This window comes from Salmo salar, chromosome ssa29, assembly GCF_905237065.1.
Source record: "Salmo salar chromosome ssa29, Ssal_v3.1, whole genome shotgun sequence".
Classification (NCBI taxonomy): Eukaryota; Metazoa; Chordata; class Actinopteri; order Salmoniformes; family Salmonidae; genus Salmo; species Salmo salar.
Genome location: NC_059470.1, coordinates 3586199 through 3604940, shown reverse-complemented (window position 1 = coordinate 3604940; position 18742 = coordinate 3586199). Strand labels below are relative to the sequence as shown.

At 41.0% G+C, this 18742-nt stretch overlaps 1 protein-coding gene across 4 annotated transcripts in view; it reads left to right on the top strand.

Annotated features, from left to right (window-relative positions):
• LOC106590037 (enhancer of polycomb homolog 1) overlaps positions 1–17642 on the top strand; it is a 138489-nt gene extending 120847 nt beyond the window's left edge. For all 4 annotated transcript variants that reach the window (XM_045710952.1, XM_045710954.1, XM_045710953.1 and 1 more), the window contains 4 exons: positions 14678–14835; positions 15060–15201; positions 15408–15834; positions 16058–17642. In XM_045710952.1, the coding sequence (XP_045566908.1) occupies positions 14678–14835; positions 15060–15201; positions 15408–15834; positions 16058–16130 (800 nt within the window). In that variant the 3' untranslated portion in view covers positions 16131–17642. The remainder of the gene's footprint in view (positions 1–14677; positions 14836–15059; positions 15202–15407; positions 15835–16057) is intronic.
• Positions 17643–18742: the final 1100 nt, after the last annotated feature.

Genomic DNA, 18742 nt, shown 5'->3' with positions numbered 1-18742 from the left:
TAGAAATTAGTAGGTGAAACAGATTTTAAGTTTGTCTGCATTAGTCCCCGGCCACTAGGGGAGCGCTGCTTCTGGATGAGCATTTTCTTTCTTGCTTTTGGCCTGGTACAGCTCTTTGAGTGCATTCTTAGTGACATCGGTTTGGAGTGGTAAATAGACGGCTACAAATTATATAGATGAGAACTCTCTTGTTAGGTAGTGTAGTCTACAGCTTATCACATGGTATTCTACCTCAGGCGAGCAAAATACCTTCTTAATATTAGACATTGCGCACCACAGTTATTGACAAATAGACACACACCCCCGCCCCTCATCTTACCAGACGTTGCTGCTCTATCCTGCCGATGCACGGAGAAGCCAGCCAGCTCTATATGATCCGTGTCATCTTTCAGCCAAGTCTTGGTGAAACATAAGATATTCGTTTTTAATCTCCCGTTGGTAGGATCATTTTAATCATAGATCGTCCAGTTTTCCAATGATTGCACTTTGGCCAATAATACAGAGGGTTTTGGTGGTTGACTCAATAGCCGACGAATTCTCACAAGGCAGCCAGAACTCTGCCTCTTGTATTTCTTTCTTCAAACGAATGACAGGGATTTGGGCCTCATCTCCGGAAAGCGTCTGACTCATAAAATAAAAAATCTTCATCCAGTTCGAGGTGTGTAATATCTGTTCTGATGTCCAGAAGCTCTTTTCGGTCATAAGAGACAGACGCAGCAACATTATGTACAAAATGAGTTAAAAACTATGTGGATGAAAAAATACAGTTGGTTAGGAGCTTGTAAAACGACAGCCATCCCCTCCGGCGCCATTATAATCTATCCCTTTTCCTTTCTGTGACCCCAAATGTTTGGATATAAATCAAACCAAATCAAATTCTATTGGTCACATTCACATGGTTAGCAGATGTTAATGCGAGTGTAGGGAAATGCTTGTGCTTCTAGTTCTGACCATGCAGTAATATCTAACAAGTAATCTAACAATTTCGCGAAGCGAGGCGGCCATCTCTGTCGGCGCCGGATCAAATACTGATAGTTACAAGTTTGTTAGCTAGCCAGTGAGGTAACATGAACAAAGTAAAATGCGATGCACTATAGGAATATATAAATGATGCGTGGGTAATATCTTTTGACCTGGTTGGGCTTAGAAGCATGCTGTTTTCACTGTGGTAATGGTGCAACCATGACGCTAACGAATCTGCACTTATTACCACGATTATCTGGGATAATTTTAAATTGTTGCCCAGTGCTCCCAAAATACAACTCCTGGTTGCACAGCAAAATATTCTGTTGCACAATTGGTCACACTTTAGAGCTCTGATTACAACTGGTTACTGTTCTTGTTGTTGGAGTGGACATGTTTGCAGAGCTCACAACCTAAGTTTTGGTGTATTTCATTCCTTTTACAAGCTTTGTTAATTCATTCATTATCTTTTATTTGGAGTGCTCCTGTCAATGTTGAGTAAGGATACACACCTAGGGCCTCCTGGGAGGCGCAGTGGTCTAAGGCACTGCATCGCTGTGCTGGCTGTGCCACTGGACATTCTGGGTTCGAGTTCAGGCTCTGTCGCAGCCGACCGGGAGACCCATGGGGCTGCGCACAATTGGCCCAGTGTCGTTCGGGTTAGGGGAGGGTTTGGTCGGCAGGGATGTCCTTGTCCCATCATGCACTAGCAGCGACTCCTGTGGCGGGCAGGGTGCAGTGCATGCTGACACGGTTGCCAGGTGTACGGTGTTTCCTCCGACACATTGGTGCGGCTGGCTTCCGGGTTAAGTGGGCATTGTGTCAAGAAGCAGTGCGGCTTGGTTGGGTTGTGTTATGCACAGCTCTCGACCTTTGCCTCTCCCGAGTCCGTACGGGAGTTGCAGCGATGAGACAAGACTGTAACTACCAATTGGGGAGAAAAAGGGGTAAAAAAAATAATACATTAAAATAAAGGATACGCACCTGCTTATGCATAGAAGCAGTGTTTTGGATATTGTCTAGGCCAAGCTTTCCAACCCTGTTCCTTGAGAGCTACCTGTGTGATTATGCTCTCTGCAGCCGATGTGAGTAACACCTTTAAACAGGTCAACATTCAGAAGGCCGCAGGGCCAGGCGGATTACCAGGACGTGTACTCTGAGCATGCGCTAACCAACTGGCAAGTATCTTCACTGACATTTTCAACCTCTCCCTGTCCGAGTCTGTAATACCAACATGTTTCAAGCAGACCACCATAGTCCCTGTGCCCAAGAACACTAACGTAGCCTGCCTAAATGACTTCCGACCCGTAGCGCTCACGTCTGTAGCCATGAAATGCTTTGAAATGCTGGTCATGGCTCAAATCAGCACCATTATCCCAGAAACCCTAGACCCACTCCAATTTGCATACCACGCTAACAGATCCACAGATGATGCAATCTCTATTGCACTGCACACTGCCCTTTCCCACTTGGATAAAAGGAAAACATATGTGAGAATGCTATACATTGACTACAGCTCAGCGTTCAACACCGTAGTGCCCTCAAAGCTCATCAGTAAGCAAAGGACCCAGGGACTAGACACCTCCCTCTGCAACTGAACTGAAGCCTGGACTTCCTGATGGGCCGCCCCCAGGTGGTAAGGGTAGGCAACAACACATCCGCCATGCTGATCCTCAACAAGGGGGCCCCTCGGGTGTGTGCTCAGTCCCCTACTGTACTCCCTGTTCAGCCCATAGAGGTTAATCTAACCACACTGTCCGATTTCAAAAAGGCTTTACAACGAAAGCAAAACATTAGATTATGTCAGCAGAGTACCCAGCCAGAAATAATCAGACACACATTTTTCAAGCTAGCATATAATGTCACAAAAACCCAGAAGACAGCTAAATGCAGCACTAACCTTTGATCTTCATCAGATGACAACCCTAGGACATTATGTTATACAATACATGCATGTTTTGTTCAATCAAGTTCATATTTATATCAAAAACCAGCTTTTTACATTAGCATGTGACTAGCATTCCCACCGAACACTGCCGGTGAATTTACTAAATTACTCACGATAAACGTTCACAAAAAGCATAAGAATTATTTTAAGAATTATAGATACAGAACTCCTCTATGCACTCGATATGTCCGATTTTAAAATAGCTTTTTGGTGAAAGCACATTTTGCAATATTCTAAGTACGTAGCCCAGGCATCACGGGCTAGCTATTTAGACACCCGGCAAGTTTAGCACTCACCAATATCAGATTTACTATTATAAAAGATTGATTACCTTTTGTTGTCTTCGTCAGAATGCACTCCCAGGACTGCTACTTCAATAACAAATGTTGGTTTGGTCCAAAATAATCCATCGTTATATCCGAATAGCGGCGTTTTGTTCGTGCGTCCCAGACACTATCTGAAATGGTAAATCAGGGTCGGGCGCATGGCGCAATTCGTGACAAAAAAAATCTAAATATTCCATTACCGTACTTCGAAGCATGTCAACCGCTGTTTAAAATCCATTTTTATGCCATTTTTCTCGTAAAAAAGCGATAATATTCCGACCGGGAATCTCCTTTTAGCTAAACAGAGGAAAGTAAACAAAGCTTTCGGTCGACGCGGGCACGAGCCTGAGTCTCACAGTACTGTAACCAGCCACTACCCAAACGCGCTACTTTTTTTCAGCCAGAGCCTGCAAAGCCACGATTCAGCTTTTTACTGCCTTCTGAGACCCTATGGCAGCCGTAGGAAGTGTCACGGGACAGCTAAGATCCTCACTCTTCAATAAACAGAGACAAGAAGAACGACTCCTTGTCAGACAGGCCACTTCCTGCATGAAACCTTGTCAGGTTTTTGCCTGCCAAATGAGTTCTGTTATACTCAGACACCATTCAAACAGTTTTAGAAACTTTAGGGTGTTTTCTATCCATATGTAATAAGTATATGCATATTCTAGTTACTGGGTAGGAGTGGTAACCAGATTAAATCGGGTACGTTTTTTATCCAGCCGTGAAAATACTGCCCCCTAGCCATAACAGGTTAACCTGTTGGGGCTAGGGGGCAGTATTTTCACGGCTGGATAAAAAAACGTACCCGATTTAATCTGGTTACTAATCCTACCCAGTAACTAGAATATGCATATACTTATTATATATGGATAGAAAACACCCTAAAGTTTCTAAAACTGTTTGAATGGTGTCTGTGAGTATAAAAGAACTCATTTGGCAGGCAAAACCCTGAGACATTTTCTGACAGGAAGTTGGATACCTGATGTGTTGAATTACCTTTAAGCCTATGCCATTGAAACACACAGGGGCTGATTAATGTTTTGGCACTTCCTATTGCTTCCACTAGATGTCACCAGCCTTTACAAAGTGTTTTGAATCTTCTACTATGAGATCTGACCGAACAAGAGCCTTGGAACGGTGATGGCCGATTAGACTCTGGCGCGCGAGGTCATGTTGGGTACCCTCGTTCCAAAACGTTTTAAAAGAGAATGCATTCGTCCACCTTGAATATTATTCATGTTCTGGTTAAAAAAGGCCCTAATGATTTATGCTATACAACGTTTGACATGTTTGAACGAACGTAAATATATTTTTTTTCCCCTCGTTCATGACGAGAAGTCCGGCTGGCTTAGATCATGTGCTAACAACACGGATCTTTTTGGATATAAATGATGAGCTTTTTTGAACAAAACTACATTTGTTATGGACCTGGGATGCCGGGAAGTGACATCTGATGAAGAGAATCAAAGGTAATGGATTATTTACATAGTATTTTCGATTTTAGATCTCTCCAACATGGCCGTTTGTCTGTATAGCAAAGCATATTTTTCTGGGCGCAGTGCTCAGATTATTGCAAAGTGTGATTTCCCAGTAAGGTTATTTTTAAATCTGGCAAGTTGATTGCGTTCAAGAGATGTAAATCTATAATTCTTTAACCTGTTAGGGCTAGGGGGCAGCATTTGCACGTCTGGATAAAAAAAATGTACCCGATTTATTCTGGTTACTAATCCTACCCAGTAACTAGAATATGCATATACTTATTATATATGGATAGAAAACACTCTAAAGTTTCTAAAACTGTTTGAATGGTGTCTGTGAGTATAACAGAACTCATTTGGCAGGCAAAACCCTGAGACATTTTCTGACAGGAAGTGGATACCTGATGTGTTGTATTGACTTTAAACCTATCCCATTGAAAAACACAGGGGCTGAGGAATATTTTGGCACTTCCTATTGCTTCCACTAGATGTCACCAGCCTTTACAAAGTGTTTTGAGTCTTCTGGAGGGAGATCTGACCGAACAAGAGCCATGGAACGATGATGTCCCATTAGACACCTGGCGCGCGAGTTCATGTTGGGTACCCTCGTTCCAATACGTTATAAAAGAGTATGCATTCGTCCACCTTGAATATTATTCATGTTCTGGTTAAAAAAGGCCCTAATGATTTATGCTATACAACGTTTGACATGTTTGAACGATTGAATATATTGAATATATTTTTTCCCCTCGTTCATGACGAGAAGTCCGGCTGGCTTAGATCATGTGCTAACAAGACAGAGATTTTTGGACATAAATGATGAGCTTTTTTGAACAAAACTACATTCGTTATGGACCTGTGATACCTGGAAGTGACATCTGATGAAGAGAATCAAAGGTAATGGATTATTTACATAGTATTTTCGATTTTAGATCTCCCCAACATGACGTCTAGTCTGTATCGCAACGCGTATTTTTCTGGGCGCAGTGCTCAGATTATTGCAAAGTGTGATTTCCCAGTAAGGTTATTTTTAAATCTGGCAAGTTGATTGCGTTCAAGAGATGTAAATCTATAATTCTTTAAATGACAATATAATATTTTACCAATGTTTTCTAATTTTAATTATTTAATTTGTGACGCTGACTTGACTGCCGGTTATTGGAGGGAAACGATTTCCTCAACATCAATGCCATAGTAAAACGCTGTTTTTGGATATAAATATGAACTTGATAGAACTAAAAATGCATGCATTGTCTAACATAATGTCCTAGGAGTGTCATCTGATGGAGATTGTAAAAGGTTAGTGCATCATTTTAGCTGGTTTTATGGTTTTGGTGACCCTGTCTTTGACTTGACAAAACATTACACACAACTCTTGTAAATGTACTGTCCTAACATACTCTAAATTTATGCTTTCGCCGTAAAACCTTTTTGAAATCGTAAAACGTGGTTAGATTAAGGAGATGTTTATCTTTCAAATGGTGTAAAATAGTAGTATTTTTGAAAAATTTGAATTTTGACATTTATTTGGATTCAAATTTGCCGCTCTTGAAATGCACCTGCTGTTGATGGAGTGCACCACGGGTGGCACGCTAGCGTCCCACCTAGCCCATAGAGGTTAAATGACAATATAATATTTTACCAATGTTTTCTAATTTTAATTATTTAATTTGTGGTGCTGACTTGACTGCCGGTTATTGGAGGGAAACGATTTCCTCAACATCAATGCCATAGTAAAACGCTGTTTTTGGATATAAATATGAACTTGATAGAACTAAAAATGCATGCATTGTCTAACATAATGTCCTAGGAGTGTCATCTGATGGAGATTGTAAAAGGTTAGTGCATCATTTTAGCTGGTTTTATGGTTTTGGTGACCCTGTCTTTGAATTGACAAAACATTACACACAGCTATTGTCAATGTACTCTCCTAACATAATCTAACTTTATGCTTTCGCCGTAAAACCTTTTTGAAATCGGACAACGTGGTTAGATTAAGGAGATGTTTATCTTTCAAAGGGTGTAAGATAGTTGTATGTTTGAAAAATTTGAATTTTGACATTTATTTGGTTTCAAATTTGCCGCTCTTGAAATGCACCTGCTGTTGATAGGGTGCACCACGGGTGGCACGCTAGCGTCCCACATAGCCCCAAGAGGTTAATGTAACCACATTGTCCGATTTCAAAAAGGCTTTATGGCGAAAGCATAAAGTTAGATTATGTTAGGACAGTTCCAACAAGAAAAAGCACACAGCCATTTTCCTCGCAAGGACAGGCATCACAAAAACCAGAAAACCAGCTAAAATTATGCACTAACCTTTGACGATCTTCATCAGATGACACTCCTAGGACATCATGTTACACAATACATGCATTTTTTGTTCGATAAAGTTCATATTTATATCCATAAACCCCATTTTACATTGGTGCGTGATGTTCAGAAAATATTTTGCCTCCAATACTTCCGGTGAATCAGCACAATTTACAAAAATACTCACCATAAACGTTGATAAAATATTAAATTGTTCTTCAAAGAATTATAGATGAATATCTCCTTTATGCAAACGCTGTGACAGATTTCAAAAAAGCTTCACGAGGAAAGCTCACTATGCAATAATCTGAGTACTGCGCTCAGAAAAATACATTAGGCAATACAGATACCCGCCATTTTGGAGTCATCTAAAATCATAAATAGCATTAGAAATATTCACTTACCTTTGATGATCTTCATCAGAAGGCACTTCCAGGGATCCCAGGTCCACAATAAATGTTAATTTGTTTGATAAAGTCCATAATTTATGTCCAAATAGCTCCTTGTTGTTAGCGCGTTCAGTTAGCTACTCCAAGAGTAGGAAGCGCATGGAAAATGTCACGACGAAAAGTAAAAAAGTTATATTTACGTTCGTTCAAACATGTCAAACGTTGTATAGCATCCATCTTTAGGGCCTTTATCACTTAGAACTTCAATAATATTCCAACCGGACGATTGCAATGTCTTGAAAAACGTTTTGGAACACAGCTAACTCTCGTGAACGCGCGCCAATGAACGCCAGTACCTTCCTGAGTAAACAACTTCCAACTTCCTCTGTTCACTCTCTGTTCATCATAGACGCCTCAAACAACTTTCTAAAGACTGACGTCTAGTGGAAGCCTTAGGAAGTGCAAAATGAACCCTAAGTCACTGTGTGTTCGATAGGCAATGACTTGAAAGGACTACAAGCACCAGAATTCTCACTTCTTGGTTAGATATTTCTGTTATACTCACAGACATCATTCAAACTGTTTTAGAAACTTCAGTGTTTTCTATCCAAATCTACTAATAATATGCATATTCTAGTTCCTGGGCCCGAGTAGTAGGCCGTTTTAATTTGGGTACATTTTTCATCCGGCCGTGAAAATACTGCCCCCTACCCTAGAGAGGTTAATCGAACCACATTGTCCGAATTTCACCTTACGGTGAAAGCAAAACATTAGATTATGTTAGGACCGTGCCTAAAAAAATAAAAGCCACACAGCCATTTTCCAAGCAAGGACAGGCGTCACAAAAAACAGAAATACAGCTAAAATTAAGCACTAACCTTTGATCTTCATCAGATGGCACTAATAGGACTTCATGTTAAGCAATACATTTATGTTTTGCTTGATAAAGTTCATATTTATATCCAAAAACCCCATTTACATTGGCCCGTAATGTTCAGAAATGCTTTTCCTCCGAAAACTTCCGGTGAATGAGCACATCAATTTATAGAAATACTCATCATAAACGTTGATAAAATATTAAAATGTTATTCAAAGAATTATAGATAAACATCTCCTTAATGCAACCACTGTGACAGATTTCAAAAGCTTCACAGGGAAAGCACACTTTCAATAATCTGAGTACTGCGCTCAGAAAACAACAGCAGGCAATACAGTTACCCGCCATTTTGGAGTCATCTAAAATCATAAATGGCATTATAAATATTCACTTACCTTTGATCTTCATCAGAATGCACTCCTAGAAATCCCAGGTCCACAAATGTTGTTTACTTCGATAAAGTCCATTATCATCCATCAGTTATGACCTCTTTGTTAGCGTGTTCAGTAAGCTACTCCAAATGTAGGAAGCGCACCGAAAATGTCACAACGAAAAGTCAACACAAGTTATATTTCCGTTCGTAGAAACATGTCAAACGATGTATAGCATCAATCTTTAGGGCCTTTTTAACATAAAACTTCAATAATATTCCAACCGGACGATTCAAATGTCTTCAAAAATGTAATGGAACACAGCTACCACTCACGTGAAAGCGCGCAATTGAGTCAACAACTTCCTTTGTTCGCCCTCTGTTCACCATAGAAGCCTGAAACAACTTTATAAAGACTGTTAACCTCTTACATCTAGACGTTCCGCTAGCGGAACACCTGCTCCAATATCCAATGATGGGCGTGGCGCGAAATACAAACTCCTCTAAAATACAAAAACTTCAATTTTTCAAACATATGACTATTTCACAGCATTTTAAAGATAAGACTCTCCTTTATCTAACCACACTGTCCGATTTCAAAAAGGCTTTACAATGAAAGCAAAACATTAGATTATGTCAGCAGAGTACCAAGCCAGAAATAATCAGACACCCATTTTTCAAGCTAGCATATAATGTCACAAAAACCCAGAAGACAGCTAAATGCAGCACTAACCTTTGATGATCTTCATCAGATGACAACCCTAGGACATTATGTTATACAATACATGCATGTTTTGTTCAATCAAGTTCATATTTATATCAAAAACCAGCTTTTTACATTAGCATGTGACGTTCAGAACTAGCATACCCCCCGCAAACTTCCGGGGAATTCGCTAACATTTTACTAAATTACTCACGATAAACGTTCACAAAAAGCATAACAATTATTTTAAGAATTATAGATACAGACCTCCTCTATGCACTCGATATGTCCGATTTTAAAATAGCAAGTTTAGCACTCACCAATATCAGCTTTACTATTATAAAAGTTTGATTACCTTTTGTTGTCTTCGTCAGAATGCACTCCCAGGACTGCTACTTCAATAACAAATGTTGGTTTGGTCCAAAATAATCCATCGTTATATCCGAATAGCGGCGTTTTGTTCGTGCGTTCCAGACACTATCCGAAATGGTAAAGAAGGGTCGTGCGCATGGCGTAATTCGTGACAAAACAATTATAAATATTCCATTACCGTACTTCGAAGCATGTCAACCGCTGTTTAAAATAAATTTTTACGACATTTTTCTCGTAGAAAAGCGATAATATTCCGACAGGGAATCTCCTTTTCGGCAAACAGAGGAAAAAATCACAAAGGCGGGGGCGGTCGGGTCACGCGCCTAAGCCCAGAGTCCCTTGATCGGCCACTTGAGAAAGGCGATAATGTGTTTCAGCCTGGGGCTGGGATGACGACATTCTGTTTTTTCCCGGGCTCTGAGCGCCTATGGACGATGTAGGAAGTGTCACGTTAGAGCAGAGATCCTTAGTAAAAGATAGAGATGGAAAAGAAGTTCAAGAAATGGTCAGACAGGCCACGTCCTGTAAAGGAATCTCTCAGGTTTTGACCTGCCATTTGAGTTCTGTTATACTCACAGACACCATTCAAACAGTTTTAGAAACTTTAGGGTGTTTTCTATCCATATGTAATAAGTATATGCATATTCTAGTTACTGGGTAGGAGTGGTAACCAGATTAAATCGGGTATGTTTTTTATCCAGCCGTGAAAATACTGCCCCCTAGCCATAACCTGTTGGGGCTCGGGGGCAGTATTGAGACATTTTGAAAAAAATATGTGCCCATTTTTAACTGCCTCCTACACCAACTCAGAAGCTAGGATATGCATATTATTAACACATTCGGATAGAAAACACTCTGAATTTTCTAAAACAGTTTGAATGGTGTCTCTAAGTATAACAAAACTCATATTGCAGGCAAAAACCTGTGAAAAATAGATTTTTAAAAAATGTGAATTTTGTGACTGTACTATTTAGTGTCATTGTTTTATAGATACCATAGTGAGAAATGATTCATTTCGCAACACCTACGGCTTCCACTAGATGTCAACGATCTTTATAAAGTTGTTTGAAGCGTCTATGATAAACAGAGAGCAAATTAGAATCCAAGGAAGTTGACATGTCATCACTTCATTTTTTTGCGCCTGCACATAAATCTGAGAAGCGTGAGTTTGTCATCATTGTTTATCTAGACATAGGATAGGTTGTGTGAAAATATTACTGATGTTTAACGTTAAAAATGGACCAAAAGATTAATGCTAAACAACATTTGACATGTTTGAACGGACGTAAATAGATTATTTAATAGGTTTTTTTAGCTTTTCGGCGTGATTTTACACTCCCCCCACCACGTTTTGTGGGAGCATAATGAACGCTAAGTACTTGGTGTTATTTGGACATAAATTATGAACTTTGTCAAAAGAAACCACATTTGTTCCGGACCTGGGATGCCTTCCGGACCTGGGATGCCTGCCTTCTGATGGAGATAATCAAAGGTAAGGGGGTATTTACAATGTTATTATCGATTTTAGATGATGCTAACTGTATAGCATAGCCTGTTGTTCTTAGCATAGCACCCCGTTTATTGCAAAATGTGATTTCCCAGTAAAGTTATTTTGAGATCTGGCCATTCGGTAGCAATTACGAGATGATAATATATTATTCTTTGAATGACAATATTATAATTTACCAATGTTTTCTTATAGTAATTTTGTTATGTTCACCGGAAGCATTTCAGAGAAGAAAAAAATCTGAATTTCACGCTACTGTAAAATGCTGTTTTTGGATATAAATATGAACTTGATGGAACAAAAAATGCATGTATTGTATAACATAATGTCCTAGGAGTGTCATCTGATGGAGATTGACAAAAGTTAGTGCATAATTCTAGCTGGTTTCTGCTTTTGGTGACACCTGACCTTGAATTGAAAATGGATGTTTGTACTTTTGTGGCTATGTACTGTCCTAACATAATCTAACTTTATGCTTTTGCCGTAAAGCCTCTTTGAAAATCGAACAATGTGGTTAGATTAAGGAGATGTTTATCATTTAAATTGTGTAAAATAGTTGATTGTTTGAGAAATTGAAATTATTAGATTTTTGATGTTTTGAATTTCCAGCCTTGTTAGCAATCCCGACTCGGGGTTCATTGCTAACCTGTAGCCCCAACAGGATAACAGGTTAACCTCTATCGGCTAGGTGAGTTCTGTTATACTCACAGACACCATTCAAACAGTTTTAGAAACTTTAGGGTGTTTTCTATCCAAATCAAACAATTATATGCATATTCAAGTTACTGGGCAGGAGTAGTAACCAGATTATATCGGCTACGTTTTTTTATCCGGCCGTGCAAATACTGCCCCCTATCCCCAACAGGTTAACATCTAGTGGAAGCCTTAGGAAGTGCAAAATGAAACCTTGCAAAATGAAACCTAACTCACTGTATACTGAATAGGCCCAGTCTTGAAAAACTACAAACCACTTCCTGGTTGGAATTTTTTCTCAGGTTTTCGCCTGCCATATGAGTTCTGTTATACTCATAGACATTATTTTTAACAGTTTTGGAAACTTTAGTGTTTTCTATCCAAATCTACTAATTATATGCATATTCTAGCTTCTGGGCCTGAGTAACATGCAGTTTACTCTGGGCACGCTTTTCATCCAAACTTCCCAATGTTGTCCCCTATCCCTCAAGAGTTAATGTCCCGTTGGTAGGGTAAGATAGGATAGTACAGCTGTCTGTCCAGAGCTCACTAGCGTGGGAAACTCTGAGGGCCCCTAATAGTCGATACAATGTTGCAAGTTTGCTATAGATTTGCTGGCCAGACCCAGTTTATGGTTGGTATGTTTCAAGTTGGTTGCAGACAGCCGGAGTTGAGGGCTTAATACGATTGAAAGAACATGAACAAACCTCCATGCGTAGCCAGTGTGATTTATAGTTTTTATCAGGATATTTTCTTCAATGTTTTTATTTGTTGGCTTTATATGCATGCAATTTGTACGTAGTTAGCAATTAAACAAAATGTTAATTTTAAATTAAACCGTTCCGTGAAAATTTGCATATGAAAATAAAAACTGGCTCACAGAGCGGTATAAATAGTAATATAAGTTGTAAATTGGCACTCCACATGAAAAGGTTGCTGACCCCTGATGTGACCTATTACCGGCGACAAACTCATATCTGCAAAGGGGTGGAGGAGGGTCGCCAAGTTTATTATTTTTTCTGGTTATCTTGATCTCTGGCTCCCTCTTGAGTCATTAGTCTTAATTATTTCATCCAAAATAATTGTTTACCCTAGCACTACACAGCTCATTCAAATAATCAACTAATCATCAAGCTTTGGGAAACGCTGACATATGGTGTCTATATATGAAAAATGCATGCTTAAAAATGTCTACCATTTGTTTGGTCGAAAGGGCAGACTAATCTTGGTCAACAAAGATTTAAAGTTGGGGACAGCCCTAATTCATACAATGCGTCCTTATTAGAATACATTCATTCCTGAGAATACATTAATTCCTGTTCTCCTAGCTCAGGTGTTGTATAAATAGATTCAGAAGAGGTGCTGGGGTGTCAGGGTCAGTGGCCATAGAGTAGAGGGGGAGTCTGCTGCATACTGCAGTGTCTCAAGCTAGAATATTGGCTTGATTGGAGTTTAACCTTGATAGTCATGTTAGTGTCTAAAGGTCAGAATATACCTCACAGGAATGTACGTTTTAGAATGCTGTTTGATGTCAAAGCTAAAATGTGCGTTTTCTTTTCATACCCCCTTGTGTTGTGCTTGGCCAGGCATTAAACTGCATTACAATTTTGGTGAGGCATATTTTGCCATGCACATGCTCCTGTGAGCATTGCTGTGTTTATGTTCACCTTGTCGGCTTTTGATGTCACTAGGCGTATTTGTGTTCGATTAGGGTGTGTTCTGGCAATTCAGTGGCTTTGACACCTGTTTTGCTTAGATCAACCATCGGAGGTAGTTTATAGCTAACCTGGTTATTCTCCTGATAAATAAATCTTCAGGCTCAATTGTTCTGAAGGATGTATTTGTATGGACTCAGTCAAGTCAAAGCTTTGACATAGTGTAGATAGTGACCTGATTAGAGGTTACATGCACCATCTCAAACCCCTCATGGAATCTGGAAAGATTTTCTCCCAAAGCAGAGCGGCTGGTTAAGTGTAGGATGTGTATTGAGAATGTTTTTAGATAATGGAGTGGCTACGGATACAGAGTTTCTGTATCCCAATTTTCCCAGGCTAAAAATACAGATTTTTGAGCATGTGAATATTTTTTTTGTTTTGTTTTTTTTCGTAGCCAAGTGCCCGCTCCGCTGCCTACGTAGCAGCTGTGTGGAGTGCTCCGCTGCCACTCCCCCCTCATTGATCACCTTCGTTCATGGGTTAGCCTACCAACTTCATGTTTTACACAAAATATATTATTGACATGTTTGTACAAACAGGCAGTCTAGCGATTTGATGTTCTTAGCTGCTGAGTTTCATGCAGCTATTTACTCTCGCCAGAATATCAGCATATATGGCGACACAAAACGAACTCATTGTCACACACTTTTTACCGGTCCTTATACACACTCGGCTGCCCAGAGGTGGAATTCAGCAAGACACACACAGACCTGTTCTCACTTGGAGCCAAAGCCAGACCACTGGTACTTCTTACCAGCTTGGTGAAGATATTGAATGTTGATCTAGATGACAAGCTACGAGTGTACAAGGTCAGTCAGCCTTGAAGAAGGCAATAAGACTAAACGTTTTGGATATATGGGAGCGGCATATAGCCTACCATGTGCACTGTGCAGGTATTTCTTTGCTTTATTATCTATGACTGGTGGAGAAATATAGGATCTGCATATTACCTCCACTCTTCATTCTCCTGTGTGTGTGTGTATAACCCTTGTGTATTATAACATTTATCCTGTATCTGTGTAGCGTTCACAGCAGAGCAGTACCAGCAGCACCAGGAGCAGCTGGCCCTGATGCAGAAACAGCAGCTGGAGCAGATTCAACAGCAGCAACAGACACAGCCCAACACAGACACATCCTCTACTACTACAACATCTACAGCAACACCACCACCCAACACACAGGTCAGACACCACTCCTTTACACACGCCACACACAGACCTCCAAAATAGCCCCGTCTGTGTATTTATTTCACCCAGCGTTTCCCCTACCATTGTAAAGGCAAGGCAGGCCCTCTAGCCCCCTCATAAAATATATTAGGGGAAACACTATCATTCCTTTGACAATTTTTTTCTTCAATGGTATGTAGAATGTCTGACTTGGTCTCTCTGTCCTCCCTCCCCTCCAGTGTATAATCTCTAAGACGTTAGACTCGGCCAGCGCCCAGTTTGCTGCCTCTGCCCTGGTGACCACGGACCAGCTGATGGCCTTCAAGGTCAAGGAGGAGGGGGTTCTGGGAAGTGGAGTCAACGGGGTTCTCCCAGGCTCAGGTGAGCAGCACTGCTGATCTGTAGTTCACTTCATAGCAAATGAAATAAATGAGACTGGGGAGTTAAATGTTAGTAATTTTAGCAGACGCTCTTATCCAGATTGACTTAGTCGGCCACATATCAGTCATTGCAAGTCAAGTGTTCAATTGAGGAAGTGTTCAATGTATCTCTTGTAAATGTATTTTGTCTTTCCCCATCTCTCTCAGGAGTGTACAAGAGCTTACACCTGGCCAGCACCACCCACCACCCTAACAGCAACCAGACTCTCACCCCTCCTCCATCAACCCCCACCTTCCTCCAGCCCTCGTCCAACCACTCCTCTACCACTCCGTTCCCCGTCACGGCCTCTTCTCTCACATTCCCTCCCAATGCCCATCACACCCACCTGGGTAACAATGCTGCAAACACCTCCCCCACCACCACTCAGGTCCTGATTGCGAATAACATCCGGCTGAGTGTTCCCCCCCCCCCCTCCTCCTCCCCTGCCCTCCCCAGCCTGGGTGGAACCACCACACGCCACATACCCAGGGCCCTGGGAGCCGTGCCCTCCTCTGCCTTAAAGATGGCTGCCAACACCAACTGTCAGATGCCCAACAAGGTCACTGGGGCTTCTACCATGGACATAGGATCCAGGTGAGATGAGTTGACATTCTCTGACTGATGTACTATGTGTGTCTCTCAAATGGTACCCTATTCTCTGTAGTGTGCTACATTTCACCACAGCCCTTTGGGAAATGGTCAAAAGCAGTGCACTTTATATTGAATCTGGTGCCATGTCTTGATTGCCTAAGCCATGGGTCTAGTGGGAGCTGTGTATTACAACAAAAGTTTGACATTGTTTGTATTCCTCCTCCAGAGATAATCACAATCAAGACAAGCAAGCTCTAAACAGTATAACTGACAACACAGTGGCCATGGAGGTGACGTAGCAGAGTGGTGGTGGTGCAGCTAGCTGCCATGACAGGCAACCCCAACACTACCCAACCCACTGCTACACAACCAGTCCTTTGCTTAGAGTCTGCTGCTACCCTCTGAGTTCACTCTTTAGGTGCTGTGCATCGTAGCATTGGGAATGCAAATATGGCGTCAGGCGGGACTCCACACACACAACAGACTACATATGTAGTACGGACAGACACGTTTCCACGGCAAGTGTGGGGATTTATTGTTGCAATTCTCATCTCTCATGCTTTTTTAATGTTTGTTTTGTTTTTGTATTCGTTACTGTTAATGAGTAAAAATTGACATCTTGTAAATTATGAATATGGCAAAATAGTATCTGTACTATAACTACATATTTGTAATACCCCCTTGTATATACGTTACTTGAATACAGAAACTTATTCATTTGTGATGTTTTGCACTTGGGAATGAAAAGAAAAAAAGCGATAAACTTGTGAGTTGTATAGATGAAAGTTTCAAATTAAGACGTTTCATCACTTGCATGTTGCAGAGCCTGCTGTTATCTATTTATTGTGCTGTGTTTACAGTTTTTTTTAATTTTGTTTATTTGTACACTGTACCTTCATTGGTTCCTGTGCTGTAGTAAATGTTAGATAGCTACGGACTCCTGGGTATTTTGTATATTGTGAACACAAAGCAGGTTTTCCCCCTTTTGGGTCCCTATACTTCTTTCGATCATATGGAATTCAATAGTGACATAAAGATAGACTCTGGGGATGAGGGGAGCCAGAGGAGAAGGTCGGCTTTGGTTCACTTTACTTTGTGTGGTTATATCTCTTCCCGGTATCTTCCATTTACATTGTTATCCCGATACAAGTAACAAAACTGGGGATGAAGTCTCTTCCTGCTGCTTCTGATTCAAAGCACTATTTTTTTGTTTGTTTTCTAATAATTTCATTGATATTTAATGCTGCTTTTGTATAATTTGTCCCTAGTTTCCATGCAATGGGATCTCTCCCCCCTCCCACACCATTTATTTTGTAAACAGAATTGTTATTTTTGTATTTTTCTTGTGGTAAAAGATGATTAAGCTTCTTCGTATTGAAAGACTTCATTATTTTGTTAATTGTTCATGCATAGGTTATAAGGGCGGTGAATGACAGTTAAAATTGCTGTACATGTATCATCATTCCAATTTCTGACAAGAAAAATCTTGAAGGGGGTTAGCTAATTGAGAAAGTCTGCGTTTCTCTTTTCTCCCCAGAAGGATGCAAGGCCAAAAACCACAAGTATCGGGTGCCTTCCCTTGGGGAACTATGTGTTCTCTTCTGTGAAGAGTAAGGCACAAAGACAGTGCTACTAGTAGTACTTCTTGTCTGTGTCGTCACAATCTGAATACCCAGTCCAATGGCAGGATTTATCCTTAAAGTTTTCTTGTCCCACCTGGAGGCTGAAAAAATATATTTTTTTGTGTGAAAAAAAGTGACCGAACTCTCACGATAAAATCAGACAATAAAGCCCAGGGCATTATATGTGGATTATGTGGCTCGCTGTCTTTTGTTGGTTGAATGTCATGGTCGTGTGTGGGTGTGTAAGCTAAAAATCTACATCTGAATAAAGAATTGTTCATTTTGAAACTACTCATGTCATACAGGGTTGTGTGTGTGTGTGTATTTGAGTAATGGTATTGTTTGGCGGTGCCATACCTGCTCACAGGTGTATGAAATTGTACACACCCATGCCATCTCCATAGACAAACATTGGCAGTAGAATGGCCTTACTGAAGTGGCACCGTCATATGATGCCACTTTTCCGACAAGTCAGTTTGTCAAATGTATGCCCTGCTAGAGCTGCCCCTGTCAACTGTAAGTGCTGTTATTGTGAAGTAGAAACGTCTAGGAGCAACAACGCCTCAGCCACAAAGTGGTTGGCCACACAAGCACACAGAATGGGACCACCGAGTGCTCTAGCGGGTAAAAATCATCTGTCCTCTGCAATACTCACTACCAAGTTCCAAGCTGCCTCTGGAAGCAACGTCAGCACAAGAACTGTTTGTCGGGAGCTGGGTTTCCATGGCCGAGGCTTCACCAACGGGCGAATCTGGGTTGGCGAATACCAGGAGAACACTACCTGCCGAAATGCGTAGTGCCGACTAAAGTTTGGTGGATGAGGAATAATTGTCTGGGTCTGTTCATGGTTTAGGCTAGGCCCCTTAGTTCCAGTGAGGGGAAATTGTAATGCTACAGCATACAATGACATTCTAGACGATTCTGTGCTTCTAACTTTGTGGCAACAGTTTGGGGAAAGCCCTTGTTTCTGCATGACAATGCCCCTGTGCACAATGCATACAGAAATGGGTTGTGTCGTTCTGTGTGGAAGAACTTGACTGACCTGCTCAGAGCCCTGACCCCAACCCCATCGAACACCTTTGTGATGAATTGGAATATCAACTGTGAGCCAGGCCTAATCGCCCAACATCAGTGCCCGACCTCACTAATGCTCTCTCTGTTGGCTGAATGGAAGCAAGTCCAGGTAGCAATGTTCCAACATCTAGTAGAAAGCCTTCACAGAAGAGTGGAGGCTGTTTATAGCAGCAAAGGGGGGACAAACTCCATATAAGGGCCCATGATTTTGGAAT